Genomic DNA, 23,203 nt, shown 5'->3' on the forward strand with positions numbered 1-23,203 from the left:
TAGTTTATCAAACATCATGTCCATTTCTGGTGATTACTCCTTCTTGATGATGTGTCCAAAGTAAGCAAGCCAAGGTCTTGCCATGCTCACTTCTAAAGAGCATTCTGGTTGCAATACTTCTAAGACAGATTTGTAAGCACTTAGATATTTGGCTGAACAAATGAATGAATAGAATGAAATGCATAGAATGCAGCAGGTTTAAAGACATTAAATTGATGTAATTTAAAGCAGCAGGTTTAAAGACAGAAGGGCGGTTTTGTTTGATGAAGCAAGAGTACTCCTCCTTACTACATCCTTGACGCCTGGTGTGGCGTTGTAGGTTCAGCACTGGACTGCGAACCACAAGGTCGGCAGTTCAAACCTATCAGCGGCTCCTTGGTAACCCTTTACAGGGTCGCTGTGAATTGGAATCAACTCAATGGCACTAAACAACAACAACAACTTCCTTACCAAATAGTTATTCTAAAAATGTGTTGAAAATAATAGACTCGACTCACTCAAATTCAGGTGGAAATACTTTCAACTTTTTGGAATTGGCAGAATTTAACATTGGAGACTCAATTTAATCCCATTGGAAAGAATTCCATGAAACAACTAGGACATTTCCAAGGAACATTTGCTCTAATACTGACTGTACCCCCTAAGAAGGGATTCCGGATCAAGTTTAAAAGGAATTCACAGCTTTTATTTCTCCATATACTTCTACACCTGCATAATTTTCTTTGAGTATTGGGAACCAAAAATATCCAGAAGGGGCAATAGCAGGGCTTTAGGGTGGATGGGATAAGGTTTCCCAATGAAATTCTCATAGGATAGCCCTTGCTTACCCTCAAAGAATGAGCAAGTACATTGTCATGATGGGGGAAAAAAAATCACTCAGTGCAACTTTCTTGGTCTTTTTTTTAGTGTTTTATTGTGAATTATATGATAGTTTACATGGGAGAACATTAGTTTTACATTCATTCTATCGTACATCCTATCATTGCCATGGTTATAATCCCCTCCATGCATCATCAACCAACCAAAGGGTATATCCCCCAGTCTAGTCGCTCTCCCTCTCTGGATCTAAAGCCCCCAGCTGCTCCATCTCTCCACGTCATTGTCTCTGCCTCCATCTCAGGCACCACTGTTTCTCTGGGTAGGGTCCCGCTCTCGGCTCTTCTCCGTTGATGGTCCTAGGGACCTCTGCTCCTAGACTGAAAAGTTAATCACTTCCTTCCTTGCTATAAAATGTCAACTTTTATTTACATTTACAACCTTCACAATCAGTCCTTCTTGGTCTTTTTCTCAGCAACACAGTTTTCCATTTTCTTAAAAGTTATTCCTGATAAGCTCCCGTGACCATCCTATGCCCTTTGAGACAATCTGCCATCCCTTTGGAATCCCTAAAAACAGTTGCCATAACCGTCTGAGCTGACCTCTCTGAGGAGAGGCGGGTGAGTTTGAACTGCCAACCTTGTGGTTCAAACCGACCTTTTAAAAGGTCCAGTGCTTATCGTTGGTGGAGAATGGAATTGAGAGAAAATGGAATTTTTCAATGACGCCTCCTCATATGCGACATCTGTGTGTGTATATATGTGTATGTATCAGCCATCTCCATATATTTGTAGGTAATGTTACACGAGACTGTCCGGTTTCCCGGTGCAGCCTTACCCCTGGTGCTTCAGAGCCTATGATTAAAGAGAACAGTAGGAGAGAGAGAGATGCAATATTTCCCTGACAGCAAGTAGCACTGGGCCTGTTTTAATCAGTGGTCATCTCCTGAAATGAGATCGGTGCTCTAAGAGTCTATTAACAGATTTCTTCCATTCTTCTTAGAGACAGTGAAACTTCCTCACTGCCCTCCGTCACATTTAACAAGGGTTAAATCTCAGTGAGAAGCATGGAACCCCACCAGTAGATAGATATTCTCAGGAAACATTAACCCACACTTATACGGAGACAAACGATAAATGTAGGGTGTGTTCAGAAGAGTGCATTTTGAAACCAGGGAAGCGGGGTAAATGAGAGGAATAGGCTAGTAATGGAAAAACCGGAGAGGCAAAGGTGATTTATTACCTCGCTGTTCAACTGCTTGATCTTTGGACAGACTTAGATTTTTTCCGAGAAAACCCGAGACTTGTTTATTTTAAGACCTAGGTACCAGACTGTCCAGGGGTGCCCCATCCCTGGGAAATGCTCTCTGGTGTTCTTGTTATCTGTGACCACAAAATTAGAAAATGCAGCTAAAACAGAGCACCTTTACCTAGTGAGTCTTGGGTAGGAATCTGAGCTGGGCTCGTTTTCTCTTCTACCTTTAATCCTTGACTGGGAGTCACCTGATGGTACAAACAAGTAATACATCTGCAGGGTTAGAGGTTCGAGTCCATCTCGGAAGAAAGACCTTGGATACTTACTGACTTTTGAAAAATCAGCCATTGAAAACGTATGGAGCACAATTCCACTGTGATACACGTGGGGTATCCATGAGTCGGAGCCAAGTCAACAGCACCCGATAAACCCATGTTTGGGTTCTGAGGGCCATCCTTTTCAGGCTTGCCTTGCTCTCCCTAAGCACTTGGTTCCCAGAAGCCTCCGAGTCATAGTTCATCCCTTTGGAGGTCTTGTTTTTACTGTGAGCTGCACTTTTCTAAGCTCCTGACACATTTAACCCATGGAGTCTCTGCACCAGCACTGTGAGGTAGGCTCTGTGGAGGAAGAGTTCAAGAACCTGTCTAGGCCACATGGCTGGACAGTGCCGTCAGGCCCCCCTTATCAGCTTCTAGCTCCTCTGACTCAAGGATGTCGTGTCTCTCCTTTTTTTTCTGTGGTGCTCCAGAGATGAACCAGTGTTCTCTGAGGTTCAATCTACCACGTGTCAGTTTTGTTAGGATTTTAGTTTGGCCAGTTGCCCCAGTTGTTGAACTAGTGTCTTATTTCCAGGATTTACTTATTTTTAAAAAAATAAGTAAAACCTCAAGTGGTTTTTTACAAACTTAAGTCAAAATTTTCCTCATCCTAGAGCTATTGCTTCTCATGAGTGACTGTATTGGAAAAGTCTTGTGATTCTTGATAGCTGAAAGCGATGCAGAAGTGTCTAGCTTTTGGCAACAAGGAAGAAAAACTTTAACTTGAATAACGTTTTGCGATGATTTCAGACCTTGTTTTAGTCCATCCTGCCAACCCTGCGGGATTGCTTCCTTGCCATGAATGTGTGTGTGTGTGTGTACTGAATGTACACGTTTTCAACCCTGAGGTACTTGGCTTGCATTCTGTCTTCACTTGTCCCCGAATCCAATGCATGAAATAGGGCCACCTGCAAATGAAGAGATTAGCACTGTACTTCCAACCACAAGGTCAGCAGTTCAAACCCACCAGCTACTCCTTGAAAACCCTATACAGGGTCGCTATGAGTTGGAACCGACTCGACGGCACTTCACAACAACATCAACACTGGCAATTCAGTGGAAGTTACTCGGACGAAAACCCAGGCTTCCTTTGCTGCCTTACCCCGCCTTTCTATGATCTGAGTGCTAGGCGCAGAGGTTGGAGTTTTATTTCATTGTTACATTTCTGTCTGAAGGAATGTTGTTTCTGTGTTGTCGGGCTCTGAATGGAACGTTGCGTGGTTTGGTGTCGTCTTCACAATCATTGGTATTGCAGTGGGCTGGAATTGAACACACCATGTCTCTGAGGTCTGCTTAGATGGTCTCAGTTCTGGAGGCTAGAAATTGAATTCAGGGTGTTGGCCAGGCCACTGTTCTCTCTGAGAGTTCTGGGGGAAGATCCATTCTTGTCCCTCCCGGTTTCTGGTGTCCCTTAGATGTTCCTTGGCTTGTAGATACATCTTCACATGGCTGTCTTCTCTCTGATTCTGTCTTTGTGCACCACTGAGATGGCACAAGAGGGCTTCAAAAAGTTAGTGGAAAAACAGAATTGAAAGATAAGGGACTTTCTCCACAAACTTTTTGAAGCCCCCTTGTAGTAGGACCCATGCTACTCAAGTATGACCGTAGAGTAATGGAACTGATAGCAGGTACTAGGGTTTAAAACATCATAAATTTGGGGGGACACAATTCAGCTTGTAACAACACTTTGGTTTGTTTTTTGTTTTTAATTGAGATAAAATTCACATACCATAGAATTCACCTGTTTAAAGTGATCAATTCACTGATATCTGATGCATTCACTGTGTTGTGCAACCATCGCCTCTATTTCCAAAACATTTCCGTCACTCTAAAAGGAAACACCGTATCCATAAGCTATCATTCCCCAGTCTCCCCTCAGTCCCTGGCAACCAGAAATCTACTTTCTGTGTCTATAGACTTACCTATTCAGGCTATTTCGTATAAATGGAACCATACACTAGGTGACCTTTCATGTTTTTGAGATTCATCCATATTGTACTATGTATTAGCACTTCATTCTTTTTAATGACTGAGAAATACTCCATGATATGGCTCCTCCACATTTGGCTTCTCGATTAATTTTTAGATGATATGGTCTTTTTGGTGAAAGTTTACACAGCAGTTTAGGTTCCCATCTAAGAATTTCTACACAAATTGTTCAGTGATATTTGGCTTCATTCTTCACAATGCCTGCACATTTTCAGTCTTTCCGTTTTGACGTTCCATTTCCAATAATCTAGTTTCCTTGCTCCATTACATTCTCTGTTTTAGAGTACTTATCAATCATTTTGCTTCACATAGATGAGTTTTTCAAAAGAGCACAGCATTCATGGGTTCAAGGTTTAATGAGTGTCTCAGGGAAGTCCTGGGTTTTTTTTTTTTTTTTTTTTGTGTGTGTGTGTTTTATTTTCTTGAAATTAATAATTTTTTTTTAAAATTGTGAACTGGGTGATAGTTTACATGGAAGGACAACGGTTTTACACCATTGTTTCCTTGCAATGATTACAATCCCCTCCATGCATCATCATTAGGCAGTATTTACTTCGATTCCCTCTGTTTATTTTTTTTTGGGGGGGTGGATGTACACAAAAACACTGAAGAATAAATAATCATTTAAACAACCAAAGGGCATATTCTGCAATCCTGCCTCCTGGTTGCCAGCACACAGCCTTTCTCTTTCTAGGAGTCTAGAGTCCTCAGCTATTCCCTCTATCCATGTAGTCATCATCTCTGCCTCCATCTCTGGTGTCGCTGCTTCTCTGGATAGGGTCCCACGTTCCGCTCATACTCTTCTCCCTTGATGGTCCTAGGGTCCTCTGTTCCTGGACTGTAGGATTAATTACTCCCCCCTTTATGTTACAAAACTTCTATCTTTACAGTTGTGACAGTCACAATTAGTCATGATAACAATGTCTCACTATTGAATTATAAGAATCTCATCCCCATCTCTTTTCACCAGATCTGTCTAGACAAGATGAAAACTATTCAGTGGGGGCTCTTATCAGGGAAGTCCTGTTTTGATAAACTTAAAAGAGCTGGGGAGATTCCACTATTGAACACTTGATCAGAACTTGACACTGTGCTAGACTCTGGTAGAGATAAAAAAAAAAAAAAACCAAACCCCAAACCAAACCCATTGCTGTCTGCACATTGTTGCTCATCAATTTGCAGTTAATCCTTTCTTATGTATGACATCCATGATGTCATGAGTATGTCTCGTGTCATAAACCGAAGTGTGAGCTCCTCAAGGACAGGAATTAGATCTTTTCCTCTTCACTCAGTGGCATAGTGGGAAAGTCCTCAGCTGCCTCGGCTGTGGTTCAAACCCACCAACAGCTCCATGGGAGAAATAAAAAGTGTCAGTCTGCTTCTATAAAGATGGTAGCCTTGGAAACCTTGTGAGGCAGTTCTATTCTGTCCCACAGGGTCACTTTGAGTCAAAATTGGTCAGTCTAAACTCACAGTTGCTCCTAGGAAACCCCTTATACGGGGCTGCTATGAGTTGGAACCGACTCAACAGCACTTAACACCATAGAGACAAAAAGTAGATTTGTGGTTGCCAGGGACTGAGGGGAAACTGGAGAGGGACAGCTTAGTGGGTACGGACGGGTGTTCCCCAAAAGGGGCTATAGAAATCTTTTGGAAATAGACAGAAGTGATGGTTGTACAACATGTGAGTAAGAATAACTTGACGCTGCCGGTAGGGAGTACCAGAAGTGACCTTTAAGCATGAGCTTGTGTGGAATGGTTGGGAAAGGGCATCTTGGGAGAAGGAATGAAGAGGCCAGACTGTGGCTAAGGAGTGTTGGGGAGGGAAACGCAAGAACTATCTGCATTGGGCCATCTGGTTGAGTTAGAAACCCAGGTTAGAATACTTGAGGAGCATCTAGCTAGCTAGGATGAACTCATCAGTGCCACTCAGAAGAGTTGAGATTGGGTCTGCAAGTACACAGGCAGCTGTAACCAGCAGTGGGCCATAGCATCGGCTAGCATAACATTGATAGAAAATTGCTTCCGTTTTATGCATGGCTTGAATATGATTCATCAAGAAAAAAAATTAGAGGTAGGCTAGAAAAGAAAAGAAAAGAAAAAAAAAAAACCAAACAGAAAAACAAACCTACTAGACAGGAGTTGAGGAACAGTTTGGCAATCTTTGTAAAGAGATCTCTAGGAATATACTAGAAAGGACCGATTACTGTGTGTGTTGCCTAAGAGACTGAGGAGTGGCTAGGCCCCACCATTCTACTCGAATAAAATGTCCAAAGGCAAAGGATAAGAGGGCGATGGGCTCACTTGGTGCCAGCCATGTAGGTCAGAAGGCTGCCCCCCCCCCCCACTATTTGAAATAGTCTTTGATAAGAGGCCCTACTGTTTAAACCACCCAGGGCGCGGTGGAGGCTTGAACCCATTACACTTTCATTGTGGATTCCAGAAAACACCGGCAAAAGGTTAATTAGTGCCATATTTATCCTTATGTGGTGCTTTCACCTCTCCTAGAACTTTATCACCACCACTGTTAGTTACTTATTGATCCTTTTTTATTTTTCTTATGCTTTATGGCTTGCTGCCAAGAAACAATGGGCCTGGAATGGAGCTCAGATGCTTAGGGAAAATGAGAGGGGCTGAGGCAAACCTGCCACAACAGAAGTACCCCATCGATGGTGTTTTGGAAACATTGGGATTAAAGCTAAAGCTTGGCTGAGGTTCTTTTCTTCAAACTGCAGTTATTTATCGATAAAGCAGGTAGCTTTGGGAACTGGCATGATCCCTGGTCTCTCACACTCTTTGGTGGAAGGAATGTAAGGAGCAGAGATATCTGTGTTAACTTTTGCTGCTCACTCAGGTGACTTACAGCCCGAGAGGCGATCAGACTGCCATCTCTAGAGCTGATAAGATTGTGTGGTCAGCCTGTGAGGCAGTGGGTGCACCCTGCTTGGCCAGAAGCCCACTCTAGTCTCTGCTGCGTCCAGCTGTCACTTTCCTGAGTGTTAGCTTCCTTGCCTCTGTCATCTTGGTACCTGTCAGCTTGGACTGAGTGTGAATGGGGGCCTGTGATCCCTCTTCAGAAAGGACAGAGAGGTTTCTTCCTCCCGCCATGGTGGGCTTCCATCAACACTCACTCTGCTCTTCTTTGACTGATGTTTGGGCATTATTAGGATTTGGGAGCCTCTTTCTATGACTTCCCCTCCCCTTTTCACTAGCATTTTCTTTGCCTTCTCCAATGCTTTTTATGCCGGCAAGTGTTCATCAGCAGATGATGGAGGCTGTTCCACCTTAGTGTAGCTCTCTGTGCTATTAATTCAGTTCTGAAAAGCAGCAGGGATAATGTACGCCTGAATATTACACTTCAATTTATGGGCCTGAAATGACTGATTAAAATAATGCTCTGTGCAAGTGTCAAAAGTCAGCAGTTCCCAAAGGTCAGTAATAAGAAATGTCGTGATGATCCTCCTGTCCTCTCGCTCACTCACTCACAGCTCTTCTAGTTGTCCTTTCTTTCCATATGTATCTCTGTGTTTCTAAAAAACGTTCTCATATCAGGGATTTCCAGGCCTCCATTCTGTTGGATGAAGACTTAACGCTCTTAGGCAGCCCCAGTGACCCCTGCATCTTCTCCTTCTGTCACCCTCGCCCCACTGTCACTTTGGAAATGTTTTCTGGTCTGTGAGCTGTTTGTGAAGTTCATCCCAATAAACAGTCAGGCAGGTTTCCTGTTTTGGGTTGGATCAATTCACTCTATTCTGAATGGTTCATACTGGAACAGTTCTTGATTACTACACTTGCCAATAACTCGGCAGACTCCCTTAGAATACTCTTTCTAGTGAACTAACTTGGTAGATGGACCCAAGGCATTCAGAGAGGGCGAGCCAGAGAATCACGACATAATTCTAACAAAGAAATTGTGGTCTTCACATAGCTTTCTAGAAGGTTCGAGTTGTTTTAAACTTAAATGGAAGCTGAGATTGTCAGTAAACTTGGGACTAAGTCTGATGAGTCTATGGCAAGTAGTGCAGTCTTATCTGCCCTTCCTTGGAAAATACATAGAAGGACCAGGCGTTTACAAACAGCTCAGCTTTGTAAATGGGAAGCTCGAGGATGCCCTCTCTCACCTCACTCCAGTAATATTTAATCTAGCCATAATTAGCTAACCATGGACGATAGGAAAGAGATGTCAAGGCCAAGAGCACTTCAGAATCGAGCATTCGATCTGACAAGGGGCATAATTAAGTTCTTTCTCCGCCCCTTTCTCCCAGTGACTCTTGGGTCGTGCTTGGGACACAGGATTCAGATAACTCCAGAAGTTCGTCTAGGGCACTGATAAGATCAAACCTTTTCTTGGAAAATTTTTACCTCAGGAAATTCCAGTTGTCAAGGATTCTTACAGACTAATATGTGGCAGTTAGGGTGTGTGGTGGGGGATGGATGGGGGACTGGGAAGCAAAAAAGGGTTTTATGAGAGGGAGGCCTGAATAATTTCATTGGTACATGTGAACTCATTGAACTCTAGTCTCAGAAGAGACAACTTAAAAACAAAACTGTGATATCATAGTGAACAGACCGAGCAGAGACCGATGAGAGAACAGGCTTTCATAAAAATCACAGGTTCCTGAATTTCTGTGAAGTCATCATAACGCTAAATCTGAAATTATTTGTTTGTTCATTCATCCATTCAGTGCTTATCTTGTGCCAGCTCCATAAATGCTGAGGATACATTGGAAAAGCAAACTCAGCCACAGCTCTCAGATGTTTGCAGTTTAACACACAGGGGTTGTACAGACACAGACCGATAGGTCTGGGGAGGAAGAACCTGGGTCTGTGAGGGCAGAGGTAGATGCCCTGACCAGGCTCTGGCTCTGGGATCGTTGAGCTGAGAGCTCAAAGCTGAGGGTTGGGGAGTGGGAGGAGATATTCCAGGCAGAAGGGACAGCATGTACAGGTCCCCATGATGGGACAAAAGATCACGAGAGGAACGGAAAGGAGCCATCCTGACCAGGTCAGAGCACGAGGTGAGAGCAATGAGAGATGAGGCTGGAAGGTTAGTTTGAGATGGCTCCATGCAAGGCCTTTTTGGGAGGCCAGCCAAAGAGGAATATGACAGTAAGATCTGCACTTTGACGGACACTCTGCCTCCATTGTGCAGGTTGGGCTGACGAATGGTGGAAGGACAGTAGTTTGGGTGGTGGTTGGAACTGGGGAGAAGGATGCAGAAGCTGTGGAGGGGTAAACTTGTCATTAAAAAAAAAAAAATTATTGTGAATCGGGCAAAGGTTCACAGAACAGACCATCCGTTTTCCATTCAACAATTCATACACGTTTTGTTGTTTCATGCCGTTGATTGCAGTCCACAATATAGCATTACGTATCTTGCTTCTTCCCAATGTTTCCTGTTTCCATTGCTCCTTCTTTCCTAACCCTTCGGAACTTTGTCCTTGGGTACATGCTGCCCTTTTGATCTCATATGGTTGCTTATTCTAAGGTGTGCAGATCTCACTAGTGTGATTGCTCCCCTTATATTGTTGTTAAGTGCCATTGAGTGTACTCCAACCCATAGCGACCCTGTATAGGGTTTCCAAGCAGCAGCTGGTGAGCTTAAACCACCGATCTTACAGTTCAAACAACTTTGCAGTCTGACGCATTAGCCCAAAGCACCACACCAGGACTCCTTTTGTTTGGCTGAAAATTGAGCTATGGGGGTGAGTCCAGCTCCAGACCTGAAGGGTGATGATGGCCATAGTTTTAGGGGTTCCGCCAGTTTTTATCAGACCAGCAAGCTGGGTCTCTTTTATGCTTTTGAGTTTTGTTTCACATTTTTCTCAGTCTATCCAGGACCTTGTAATGTGATCCCTTTCAGAACAACCTGGTAGGATTTGATGGATTGGTTCTGATGGATGAGAGACAAGGATGGCACTATGGTGTTTGACCTGCACAACAGGCTGGAATTATGCTATTACCTTTTTTTTTAAAGTTTTTATTGTGAATTGAGTGATAGTTTACATGGGAGAACATCGGTTTTACACCATCGTTTCCTTGCAATGATTACAATCTCCTCCGTGCATCATCATTCAACGTATTTGCTTCAATTCCCTGTTTTTTTTTTTTGGGGGGGGGGCGGGGGTGTACACAAAAACACTCAGGAATCTATAATCATTTAAACAAACAAAGGGCACATTCTGCAAGCCTGCCTCCTGGCCTCCAGCACACAGCCTTTTTCTTTCCACGAGTCTGGAGTCAGCTGCTCTCTCTCCATGTCCTCATCTCTGCCTCCATCTCTGGTGTCGCTGCTTCTCTGGATAGGGTCCCACTTTCTGCTTGTGCTCTTCTTCCTTGATGGTCCTAGGGTCCTCTGTTCCTGGACTGTAAAATTAATTACTCCCCCCTTTATGTTGCAAAACTTCTATCTTTACAGTTGTGACAGTCACAATTAGTCATGATAACAATGACTCACTATTGAATCATAAGAATCTCATCCCCATCTCTTTTCACCAGACCTGTCTAGACAAGATGGAAACTATTCAGTGGGGACTCTACCTTCTCCCACACACTCTGAAACTAAACTCCCTCTTGAAAACTTGTAAGCCAGTCACTTCGTGCCTTTATGGCTCCCCCCATTTTAGGTTGTTGTTGTTGTTAGGTGCCATCGAGTTAGTACCGACCCATAGCAACCTTATGCACAGCAGAACGAAACACTGCCCGATCTTGGGCCAACCTCACTACTTTTGACATGCTTGAGCCCATCGATGCTGCCAGTTGGCCAATCCATCTCGTTGGGGGTCTTCCTATTTTTCTATGACCCTCCACCTTACCAAACATGATATCCTTCTCCAGTGACTGGTCCCCATTTTAGGTAGCCAGTGCTATTATGTTTTAAAAAGTGAATCCTTCTGATGGTTTTCTCCAAACGAGTACAGTACTTTTGATATACTCCTCCGTAGGGACAGATTGGAGTACGACACTTTCTAGGGACTGCAGTGGGCAGTGGGAAGAGGGTTGTTTCATGGGAGAAACATGAGTACAGAAGTAGGAGGCCAGAATGTGAAGTGTGAACATTGCCTGAAACTAATTTGACTACTGTCAGGGAGGAAGCTCATCAAGATGCTTCTGGTGAATTTTTTTCCCCCAGTGATTTAAATGGAAGAAGAGAACCAGAGACGAAAGGGAGTGTCTAGAGTGCGGCAGGTGTACTTGACAAATTGGAAGAAGCTATCGGATTTTATTGTTTAGGACACATCTTAAACCAATGTTCGTTCCTGTCAGAGTCAAACTTGCAATTCAGAGAACTGACTTTTGTGTAACCTGGCAAAACCGGACTTGTTTTATTTCCCCAGGTGATTGATATGCCTGAACACAACCCTGGCAATTTGGGAGGATCAGTGAGGATGGGATTAAGAAGAACTGTTTTCAAAACGGAAAATTCCATGTTAAGTAAGTTCCTGGATCATTGATTGCCGAAGGTGTCTGGTGCTGTTGACATGGGTAGGATCACAGCTCTCGGGATGGAGTCTTCCCCTGCCCCATCTGTCTCATCTCCCATCTCTCCCTATTCCTGTCACACATCCTCACCTGGACAGACTGGATCTCAGGCTTAAAGAGCACATAGTGTCTCCTTGCTTCCCCTGTCATCTTGTGACACCCTGCACGGTGGGTGGTTTGGTGAATTCCCAGATACTCCCAGAGCTTCATGGACACTGGAGAGTGTCCAAAGTCCTCTCAAAGTTAGGTCATGATCTTTCAACTGCGTTTTGTCTGTAATTTCTGATGATACATATATGTGTCATTTTTCCATTCCCCCCCCCCCGACACACACGGGTATTGTACCGAAAGAACTAAAGGTTGGTGGTTCGAACCCACCCAGCTGCTCCTTGGGAGAAAGACCTAGAAATTTTTTCTTGTAGAGTTGTTGGCCTAGAAAACCTTACGGGGGAGAGTTCTCCTCTTTCACTTGGAGTTGCTATGAGCCAGAATCAAGTCGATGGCATCCAACAACCACCAAGTGTTGGGCTCCTATTCTCCATATTCTCTTAGACTTTTGTGAAGTGGTGATAGTTGCATTCCTATGAAGACTCTGTCTTGAATGAGCCCAATGTAGTAGCTTGCTGCAGTTCTGTTACAGAAGTTCCCTGTCCCCTGCTACTGCTGTTTTTTTCCCAAACCTATCTTGGGAATATCCATTGCTATGAATGAATTCTGACTCATAGTCCTACCCTACCTAGGGTTTCCAAGACTGTAAATTTTTACGGGAGCAGACAACCCCATCTTTCTCCCTCAGAATGGCTACCAACGCTTATCCCGAAGCACCACCAGGGCTCCTTAGCTTGCCCGTAACTAGTTTCTTTTATTGTTGTTGTTGTTAGGTGCCATCGAGTCGGCACCAACCTATAGCGACCCTGTGCACAGCAGAATGTAACACTGCCCGTTCCTGGGCCAATCTCACCACTGTTGCCACACTTGAGTCCATAGATGCTGCCACTTGGCTAATCCATCTCGTTGGGGGTCTTCCTCTTTTTGTCTGACCCTCCACCTTACCACACATGATATCCTTCTCCAGTGATTGGTCCCTCCTGACAATATGTCCGAAGTATGAGAGATGAAGTTTGGCCATCCTGGCCTCCAAGGAGCACTCAGGCTGCACTTCTTCCAAAACAGATCTATTGGTTCTTTTGGCAGCCCATGGCACTTTCAATATTCTCCTTCAACACCATAACGCAAAGGCATCAATTCTTCTATGGTCTTCCTTATTCACTGTCCAGCTTTTACATGCATATGAGGTTATTGAAAATACCATGGCTTGGGTCTACATGAGCATAATGGGAAATGGAAGTTGAGGCTAGGCTGACTCAGCATACCGAGTCATAGGAGAATCTAAGAACAACCGATCCACATTTTCTTTATCTAAGTCAAAAGTCCAAAGGAGGAGGCACTGGGGCTTTCTTGGTTGACACATTTCATCCTGTCGCGTCATGAAGCCTTCCAGAGCCTCAGCCCCTGTTGGATCGAGCACTGCTCCAGCTTCCCTGGGGTTTGGTGGGCGCACCTCCTTGGCCCCTGACCGTGTCTGAAGAGCTGAGACTGCAGGGCTCTCCCCGACTCTAACAGCTCCTTATGCTTCCACGGGTCCCCACTTTGGTCATCCTGACCCCACAGTTAGCAGGTGGCTCCCTGATCACCATGCCAAAGATGCCACCTGGGCTGCCACACCTTGGGCCCCTGGGTATTTTGAAGTTCCACAGGCAACTTGCCACCACACATTCGTGGTTGAGAACTTGAGGTACAGATGGGCTGCCCTTAGACCCAGCATTCCTCTAAGCCTGATGTTCTACATGCTTCCGATTGTTCACCATTCAATAACTCACCAGGATATATATGTGTTTGTGGGTAAATCTTTGTCCTATTTTTGTTTTTTGAAGTTAAATACTTAGAAGTTGAATTTCAGGGTCAAGGGAGAAATACATTTTTGCCCCCATCAGGTGTTATTAATTTGAACTGTGACCAGTATATATGCCACAAGATATTTGCCATTTCATAAGTACATTGTTAAGGTGGGGCCTAAACCAAGTGGTCATGAGGAAGTAGCTGGTGTGGTAGGGAAAGCATCGGGCCAGGTGTGAGGAGACCTGGGCCCAAGAGCTGGCTGTGCTGTTTAGCAGGGTGGGACTTTGGGCAAGTCACTTCTCTGGGTTCCATCTTCTTTTGTAAAGTGAGCCCCCACTGTGAATCTGCACAGAACCTACGGGGTGGCCGTGCCTCAGTCTCTCTGTGCTGCAGGCAGGCCTCTTGAGAAGCCCTGTGGATCTATGTATATGGTGTACTGCGTCCCCGTCCCCACGGGCTTTCCTTTCCCCAGTGGGGCCTGCTGACTTCAGAATTGCTTCAGGACTTCAGAGAAGAAAATCTAGCATGAGAGTAGAGTTCATTTTCAGGCCTCTAATAGAAGGAGTCCTGGTGTGGTGCTGGGGGTTAAAGCGCCAGACTGCAAGGTCGGTGGTTCAAGCTCACCAGCTGCTTCTTGGAGACTCTATACAGGGTCGCTATAGGTAGCAGTCGACTCGATGGCACTTAACAACAACAACAACAATAGAAGGATAAAGAACATTTTTGGCACAGTGGTTGAAGTGCTTGGCTGCTAACCAAAAGATCAGTGGTTCAAACTCACCCGCTGCTCTACAGGAAAAAGATATGGCAGTCCACTTTCATAATCATCACAGCCTTAAAAACCCTTGGAGCAGTTCCATTCGTTCCCATAGAGTTGCTTTGAGTCAGAACTGAATCAACAGCAATGGGTTGGATGGAAGGATAGAAATCCCAAAGGTATCCTACCCACATATGTCATGCATGTCATTTTAAGAGCTGGTCACTCCAAGATTAATTTCATTTTGTGTCTTTACAGGAAAGCTTTATGGTGATGTCCCTTTTATAGAAGAAAGACACAGACATCGGTATGAGGTAAGGCTGTCATTCTGAATTTCCATGGAATATTGATTCTGAACTACAAGGAGCCCCTGTGGTTACCAAGGACCCACTGAAATGCTTGAGGAAGAGTGCCAAATCTCCTGTGCAGCCAGAGGAGGCAGCAGAGGTCTGAAGACTGCTCTTCTTGGCTTTGCAAAGTATCCACACACAGGGTTATCGAGGTGCTATGCTTCCTTAAAGCAGCTGTGGTAGCATAGTGGATTACAAACCGGACTGCTCACTGCAAGGTCAGTAGTTCGAATCTACCAGCTGCTCCATGGGAGAAAGAGGAGGCTTTCTGCCCCCTCAAAGATTTATAGCCTTGGAAACCCTCTGTAGGTTTACTATGATTCGGAACCAACTCTGTGTGGCACACAACCACCACCACCACCAGCACCATGTTACCCTGACTGCTGTCTTCTAGTTTTGGATTAGGTCATGAATAGTTAGCCTCCACGCCCTACCCTTTATTTGGCCAGGTGTGGGTAAAGGGGAACTTACAATGTTTTGAAAAGAAACTAGATGTCTCTTGGGACAGGGTCCCAGTCCCTGGAGGAAATTGCCTACCAAATAGAGCATCATTACAGTGGTGTCACCCAGTGTGGCAACTCATGGGCCACCCTCTCCCCTCCCCTTCTTGTGGACCCCTTCTGTCCCACATCATACAGAATCCTTAGTGATGTTTGTTCTCTATGTAAATCATGGACTGGGTGGTGTTTGGGTGCTGTGGAGTCAGTTCCAACTCATAGTGACCCTATATAGGGTTTCCGAGCCTGTAAATCTTTACGGGAGCAGAAAACCTATATGTGATTGTTGTGGTGGTTAAGTGCCATCGAGTCAGTTCCGACCCATAGTGACCCTGTATAGGGTTTCTGAGGAGCAACTGGTGAGCTTGAACTGTCAACCTTGCAGTTCAAATGGCTTTGCAGTCTAGAATGTTCAAAAAGTAGATTAGCATAGAGTTTTAGCCTTGTAGGTATATTAATACATGTTAAGTTAGGCTTATGAAAAATGTTTTTGTTATTGTAACTACAGGGTTGTTTTTTGTTTTAAAAAATAAATGTTTTATTGTGAATTGTGTGATAGTTTACATGGGAGAACATTAGTTTTACATTCATTCTGTCATATATCGTTTCGTTGCCATAGTTACCATCCCGTCCATGCATCATCTCCCAACAGAAGGGTGTACCTTGCATGCCTCTATCCCCTCCCCACGGTCCTCAGCACACAGCCCGTTTTCCTCTCTGGATCTCAAGTCTCCAGCCACTCTATCTCTTCATGTCATCTTCTCTGTCTACATTTCAGGCCTCACTGCTTCTCTGGGTGGGGTTCCGCTCTCTGCTCTTCTCCATTGATGGTCCCAGGGCCCTCCACTCCTAGACTGAAAGGTTAATCACTCCCCTGCTTGCTATAAAATGTCCACCTTTACATTTCCAACCCTCACAATCAGTCCTGATAACAGTTATTCACTATTACATCACAAGAGACCCATCTGCATTTCTTTTCATCAGCCCTTCCTAGACAGGTTGGATACTACTCACTGGAGGCTCTACCATCCTCCCCACCCTGTCGATCTAGGTTCGCTCTACCGGGTTATTTTTTATAAAAATTAATGAATAAATTTCTGCTGAACAGTCATTTTGACAGTGTCACCTAGTGTGATGTGTGCCCCTCACATACCCCTCGTGACTCCAACCAGTGCGTCATTGAGATGGAAACCCTCCAGGTTGACGAAGTACCTTTTCATAAGCTGATGCATCTGTATTGCTCTCCTGCCCACAGACATTTAATTTCCTCTTTTTACAGGTGAACCCTAACCTGGCCAGCCAATTTGAGCAGAGCGACTTACATTTTGTAGCTCAGGATGTTGATGGGGAGAGAATGGAAATCATGGAACTGGCAAGTAAGTGGGCGCTTTCGTTTTGAAAAGCTTCACAATGCACTTACATCTTTTTGTTGCCTATAGATACAGGAAGATATAATTTGACACCCGTTTTGCTCAGTCTCTCTCTTTTTTTCCTTTCTACTTTGAAGTAAGTATGCAGCTACAAAGTACATGGGGAAAAAAATAGACTGCTTATATAAAATCCTAATCATTTGGGGCCCTATTAGTTCTGACCTGACCACAAATGCTATGTTGTTCTGAGTCTACCCGTTCTACAAATAGATGCAGCCTTGGCTGTCATCTTCTACCTGCCTTTGTGGGGGTGTCTCTTATGAGTTAGCTACAGAGCTAGGCTCTCTGGGAAAGGCAGACAGCTCGCTGATGAGTCCCACTACTTGCTCCCCTCTTTGAAGAATGGTAAAATGCCCATCTAGTTACTGGTGGGTGACCGGTGTTGATGTTTTTGCATATGGATCTGTCTCTTCATGACACCTGGGCATGTCTTCCTTTCCCCACTGCTAGTGCCCCATCATTTAACTTTTGAACAGGAATCCTTACACTCAGAGACGTTCTTTACGTGCTCAAACACAACACAAAAGAATTGGACTTGCATTGAGGAAGATCACCAAAGTTGTTTGTAGTTGGGTTGGAATGACATATATACAGTAGTATATAAATTTATGCAGTATGTTGATATTCATGCAGTGTTCTTCTCATTCAGATCTGCAAGGCCATGGTAAGCTCAAGGTTACAGCTGATTTCAGCTTGTTTGCTTCATGTTCTAGACCAGGGGTTGGCAAATTACGGCCTGTGAGCTAGATCCAGCCTACTGATTGTTTTTGTATGGCTTAGGAGCTGAGAATGAGTTTTACATTTTTAAGTGGTTGGGGGAGAAAAATCCAAAGGATATTTGGGAGACATGAAAGTGACTGCTTTCATGCCACACCAGCAGAGATGGGACGTCATCACAGAGACCAACTGGCCAGGAAAGCCTAACCTATCGACTGCTTAGCCCCTTCACAGACATTTTTGCTGGCCCCTGTTCTACAACTAACTTGAACATCTAGATGTTCTCCTGGCACATCCAGCTCAGCTTATTCAACAATAATTCACATGCACTCCAAACTAATTTTCCCAGCTGACTATTTCTGTTAAGGTAGCATCAATCTTGTGGTCCAGCGTTTCTCAACCTCAGCACTGTTGATATTGGGAGCTAGGTGCTTCTTCGTGGTAGGGGACTGTTCTGTGCATCGTGGCATGTTTAACAGCATCCCTGGCTTCTACCTACTAGAAACCAGTAGCGTACTCCCTCGCAATCGAAACATCTCAAAATGTCTTCCAATTTTGCTAAATGTTGGGCATTGGGGGAAGAAAACCACCCCTGGTTGGGAACCTCTGCCCTCCATCACTAGGCTTGAAGTTAAACTTGTTTAGCTCTTCTTACCCTTCATAGTTCCAAGTTGTCGTCAGTTGTCAAGTCCTGTAGATTCCATATATGGAAGGAAAGATGAATTTGGCATTGCATGTCCATCACTGCCCCCAGTCCTGTTGTGTAGTAACACCCACTTCAACTAGTTCTCACTCCTAGTGCCAGACTCTTCCCACTCCAGTCTCTCCTAAAGAGGACAGGACCCGGCCTGTGCAGTGCATGTGGCATGACTTGTGGTGGATGCTCTAAAAATGGTATCATGGTTTTCTAGACCCGACCTTTTCAGCCTGTATACTTTAGACCTGGATACACTAGACTACTTATTCTTCTTTGAATAGTCCTACTTCTTTGTCCATCCCAACCCATGCCTCTGTTCTCTACTTCAAATTCCTTTACTTTCTTCCCTTTCTGCCTCTATTTGTTCCAATACTTAGTAAGTCCTGAGCAAGGAGGACAATTGAAGTCAGTGAAGGTTCTTTGAACTCAGTAGCATTTGACAATTCTGAGAAAAGGAAATCCATGGATATTTATTATCCACTCACTGGACCCTTGTCTCGTTGGTGAGTCCTCTGCCTGCATTATCAAACCTACAAAACCAGTGATGCTGCTCCCATCTTACAGAGCAGGAGACTGAGGTGCATGGAGGTTAAGGAACCTGTTCAGGGCCATCCACTCACTGCCTCTTTCTGCCATCACCCTTATGGGATTCCATATACTCAGCTTCTCTTCACTGAACATCCAACCTAAGATGATCAACCCATACCCGATTTATTTATTTTTTATTTCCTTCTTCCATGCCTACCATTTTGCATCTGACTAGTAAAGATATATTTCCTTCCATCTTTCTTCTGGAGATGCCCATCTAGAATTTTCTCATTGTGGATTACCATTTGGTGTTAGTCTCTTCCATCTTTAGTTCATGTGAGAGAGAATTTCTTAAGCACGTTACTACTGTGTTAAAGTACTTACTCTCTCTTTTTTCCCCCCCTTGAGGTAAAAATGTAATAGAAAAAAATATTCTTAAGAGTTAGAAAAAGATAAACAGTGAAAATTCAGTGTCTCTTCCCTCTGGGTCCTCCAGCAACCCAGAGGCAACCATTGTTCCTAGTTGCTTCGTATTACTTCAGAGATATTCTATGCATATGCATGATACTTTTATTATTATTATTATTTTAAAAAATAGCAAACTACACGCACAGTTCTGCACCTTGCCATTTTTGAGTGAAATCTCTATCTTGGAAATTGTTCTCTCTCATCACATGAAACTTTTCCCATAATTTTTTGTTCATTTGTTTCTAAATTTTATATATTTTATTGCTGTTGTTGAGCATCTACCTAGCAAAATAGACACCAGGTCAATGGCACCTTTACAATTCAGTGACACTGTTGGCATTTTTTGAGTTGCCCAACCATTCCCAGCCTCCTTTGCTGAGTTGTTGGTCCCTCATTAACATAAATTCACTGCCCCCTAAGGTTCCTGTCGAATGTGTTGTTGTTGTCAGTCTGGTTCCATGCAGAGAGGTCATCAAATACCTTGAGACACTTTTTGTATCACAAGGATTTCGATCCCCACTGATGCCTTTGCATTTCATGTGCGTTGGAAAGGAAATTAGAGCAGCTTTAAAACCTGGCAATTTCAAAAAGCTGACTGCAAGGGAATTCATTTTATTAAAGGGAAGTCCCCAGAAGACTTTTGATCTGAGCTCCCTCTTAGAAGCATTCTCACGAAGCTCCACTATTTCTAAACAGTTCTAAAAAGAACAACAAAATTTAAGATTAGTCTAATCTCAGAATTCGATTCAAAGCAATTAAGAACATTGTTTTGAAAGTAATTAATCTGGTTGATGGAACATCATCAAAAGAACAGCTTTATAGTCTCATTCCTCATATTGGTGTAGTACAGGCTATTTTTGGAGAAAGAGATTTGAAGCAATGATCCATTCATTCAAATATTCTGTCCCTGGTTCTGACATTACTGGACCCTGCAGTCCAGTGCTTATGCTATAGCGCCACACCAGAACTCCACATAGTAGCCATTGTTGTTGTTGTTAAGTGCTGTTGAGTCGGTTCCGACCCATAGCAACCATGTATAGGGTTTCCTAGGAGTGATTGGTGAGCTTGAACCGCCGACCTTGTAGTTCAAACGGCTTTGCAGTCTGGCGCATTAACCCATAGCGCCACACCAGGACTCCATAGTAGTCATTAGGTACGTGTAGTTATTCACTACTTGAAACAGGTTTAATTTTGGTTTTTGTTTCTAAGCAATGTTTTATTGTGGTTTTGGTGAAGGTTTACACACACAGCAGGTTAGGTTCCCATTCAACAATTTCTACATAAGTTGTTCAGTGACATTGGTTACTGTCTTAGTTTTGGGGATACACTTGGAAATTGTATTCTGGACAAAAACTGTCTGAGATCACTAAATAAGCTTCCAAGCCAGTTATGCTAGAAACAGATGAATAGAGAAAAGATGATCTGATTGCCACGTGTCATGGGTTGTTTACAAGTGGGTGGCTTTAGCCATCAGAAATGCATTTTGTCACAGTTTGGGAGGCTAAAAGTTCAAAGTCAAGGTGCTGGCTCTCGGGGAAGGCTTTCTCTATCTCTCCGCCCCCATCTCTGCTCACTCACTTGCTTGTTATCATCTCTTTTATATCTCCCAAGAAATCGACTCAAGACACACCTTACACCAATCCTGCCTCAGTAACATTGTGAAGACAGCCTATTCCCAAATGGGATATGATAACCACAGGTTTAGAGGTTCGGATTGACAACACATATTTTGGGGGGGACATGATTCAAACCCTAACTATTACATTCTTCATAATTTGCAAACATTCTCATAATTTCCTTTCTGGTTGTCCCGTTTCCATTAATCTCATTTCCCTGCCCTTTTACATTCTCATCTTTGTTTTAAGGCATTTGTTGGTCACTTGGGCACATAGAGGTGATTTTTCAATGGAGCTCAGTGCTCATGGGTGATATTCTTTATTTTGTGAGCCAGTCTCATTTAGCTAGGTGACCTCAGGGGTTTGTTTCTGATCCTCCAAGTTTGAAGAGGATCTCAAGGGAATAGTCTCAGGGAGTTCTTCAGTCTCAACGAGTCCATTAAGTCTGTTTTGTGTTTTTGTTTTTAAATACTACATGTAGCTAATAACTATCATTTTATGTAGCATAGTTGAGCTTTTTGCAGTTTTAAGTACGACCCTAAGGGTTCTCTTTGTGTTGGTTTATCCCAGGGGAAAAAAAATCTACCTTCTCTTAAGAAGGTAGAGAATCCTTTGTAGAAAGTGGCTTAAAGCCATGTGAGAGAACAAATGACAGGGACCAGCCTGAAGTCTGAGGGATACTATGGAAATTGAACCAACCTCAGCCTGCCAGGACAGTCCAAGAGCCCTGGTAGACTTTGGAAAAGTAGAATTCATCTTGCTATCCAAAGGTTTTCACTTAACTTTGCTCATTCTAACACCTTCCACATATAAAATTCTGGATGTCTTGTTAAGTGAGATGTGTTTTTTTTTTTTTTTAATGCTTTATTGTGAATTATACAGTAGTTTACATGAGAGAACTTTAGTGTTACATTCATTTTATCGTATATCGTTTCATTGCCATGGTTCCAATCCCCTCCATGCATCATCAACTGACCAAAGGGTATATACTCTACAAACCTGCTCCCTACACTCCCCCTATCCCCCGCCCCAGTCTTCAGCACACAGTCCCTCTCCCTCTCTGGATCCAAAGTCCCCAGCCGCTTCATCACTCCACGTCATCGTCTCTGCCTCTATCTCAGGCATCGCTGCTTCTCTGGGTAGGGTCCCGCTCTCGGCTCTTCTCCGTTGATGGTCCTAGAGACCTCTGCTCCTAGACTGGAGAGTTAATCACTCCCTTCCTTGCTATAAAACGTCTACCTTTACATTTCCAACCTTCACAATCAGTCCTGATAACAATTATTCACTATTGTATCACAAGTGACCCATCTGCATTTCATTTCATCAGCTCCGCCTAGACAGATTGGATACTACTCATTGGAGATTCTGCCTTCCTCCATGCCCTCTGGCTCTAGGTCCCCTTTTGAAAGCTTGTAAGCCAGTCACTTCTTGCCTTTGTAGTCCCTCTCCCCCCACCCCCCCACCCCCATTTTGGGTATCCATTGTCCAAGTTGCCCATCTCGGTCTACTCTGTGTGTGGAAGGGGTGGGAATGATTCTTGCTGGAGATGTGTTTTTATTTTGGAATTCTACTTAGAACATGGATAATGAAAGTAACTGGCTATGATAGTAGCAATTTAGTCTCCTGACATTTAATGAATTTTTGTATCCAAAGATAAGATGTTTCAAGCAGTTTCATGTTTGTCTGCTTTAACTGCATCATGCTTGTTCTTATTTCAGATCATCCCTATTTTGTTGGTGTCCAGTTCCATCCTGAGTTTTCTTCTAGACCCATGAGACCTTCCCCTCCATACCTGGGACTATTACTTGCAGCAACTGGGAATCTGAATGACTTTATGCAACAAGGCTGTCAACTGTCATCCAGGTAACCGACCAGCTTCTGTCTCTTACCAATGACATGCATAGTTATTCAGTATCTTAGATTTCTCATAGGATTTAATGTCATTATAAGATTTGTTTTTAAAGTGAAGACTCACCTTTTTCTCTTTTAAGAAACATACTTTTTTTCTTCTTAGTGAAAATAAGCTAATCACTTCTATGGTGGTATGTGCCAATTTTATAAACCATGTTAACGTGGGTATTTAGATAATGCTTGTCATTTTGATAAGTGAAAAATGAGCTTTTCTTCTGTTGGCTTTATGTTTAGTAGATATGTCTGAACAATATGTTTATTGGCTATTTGTCTTATGAATAAGTTGTTCATATCTTTTATCCTTTGTTCTCCTGTATACTATTGTGGTCTTTTTCTTATAGATTGGTAAGCTTCCTCTGTGTAAAGGAAATCTTTTGCTTGCTTGCACATATTTGTTAAAAGTGATTTTGTTTTTCTTTTAAGTTGTTAATGGTAGTTTTTATTTTCCTTACAGAATTGTCAATATTTGTGTTAC

The 23,203-nt window shown here is 43.5% G+C and overlaps 1 protein-coding gene across 1 annotated transcript in view; it reads left to right on the forward strand.

The window, feature by feature from the left end:
• The window catches only part of CTPS2 (CTP synthase 2), a 100,934-nt gene that overhangs the window by 58,968 nt on the left and 18,763 nt on the right, over positions 1-23,203 (forward strand). The window contains exons 13-16 of the mRNA XM_006835605.1: positions 11,714-11,810; positions 14,773-14,828; positions 16,641-16,737; positions 22,536-22,680. Coding sequence (XP_006835668.1) covers positions 11,714-11,810; positions 14,773-14,828; positions 16,641-16,737; positions 22,536-22,680 — 395 coding nt within the window. The remainder of the gene's footprint in view (positions 1-11,713; positions 11,811-14,772; positions 14,829-16,640; positions 16,738-22,535; positions 22,681-23,203) is intronic.

The sequence above is a fragment of the Chrysochloris asiatica genome, unplaced genomic scaffold, assembly GCF_000296735.1.
Source record: "Chrysochloris asiatica unplaced genomic scaffold, ChrAsi1.0 scaffold00018, whole genome shotgun sequence".
NCBI classification, from domain to species: Eukaryota; Metazoa; Chordata; class Mammalia; order Afrosoricida; family Chrysochloridae; genus Chrysochloris; species Chrysochloris asiatica.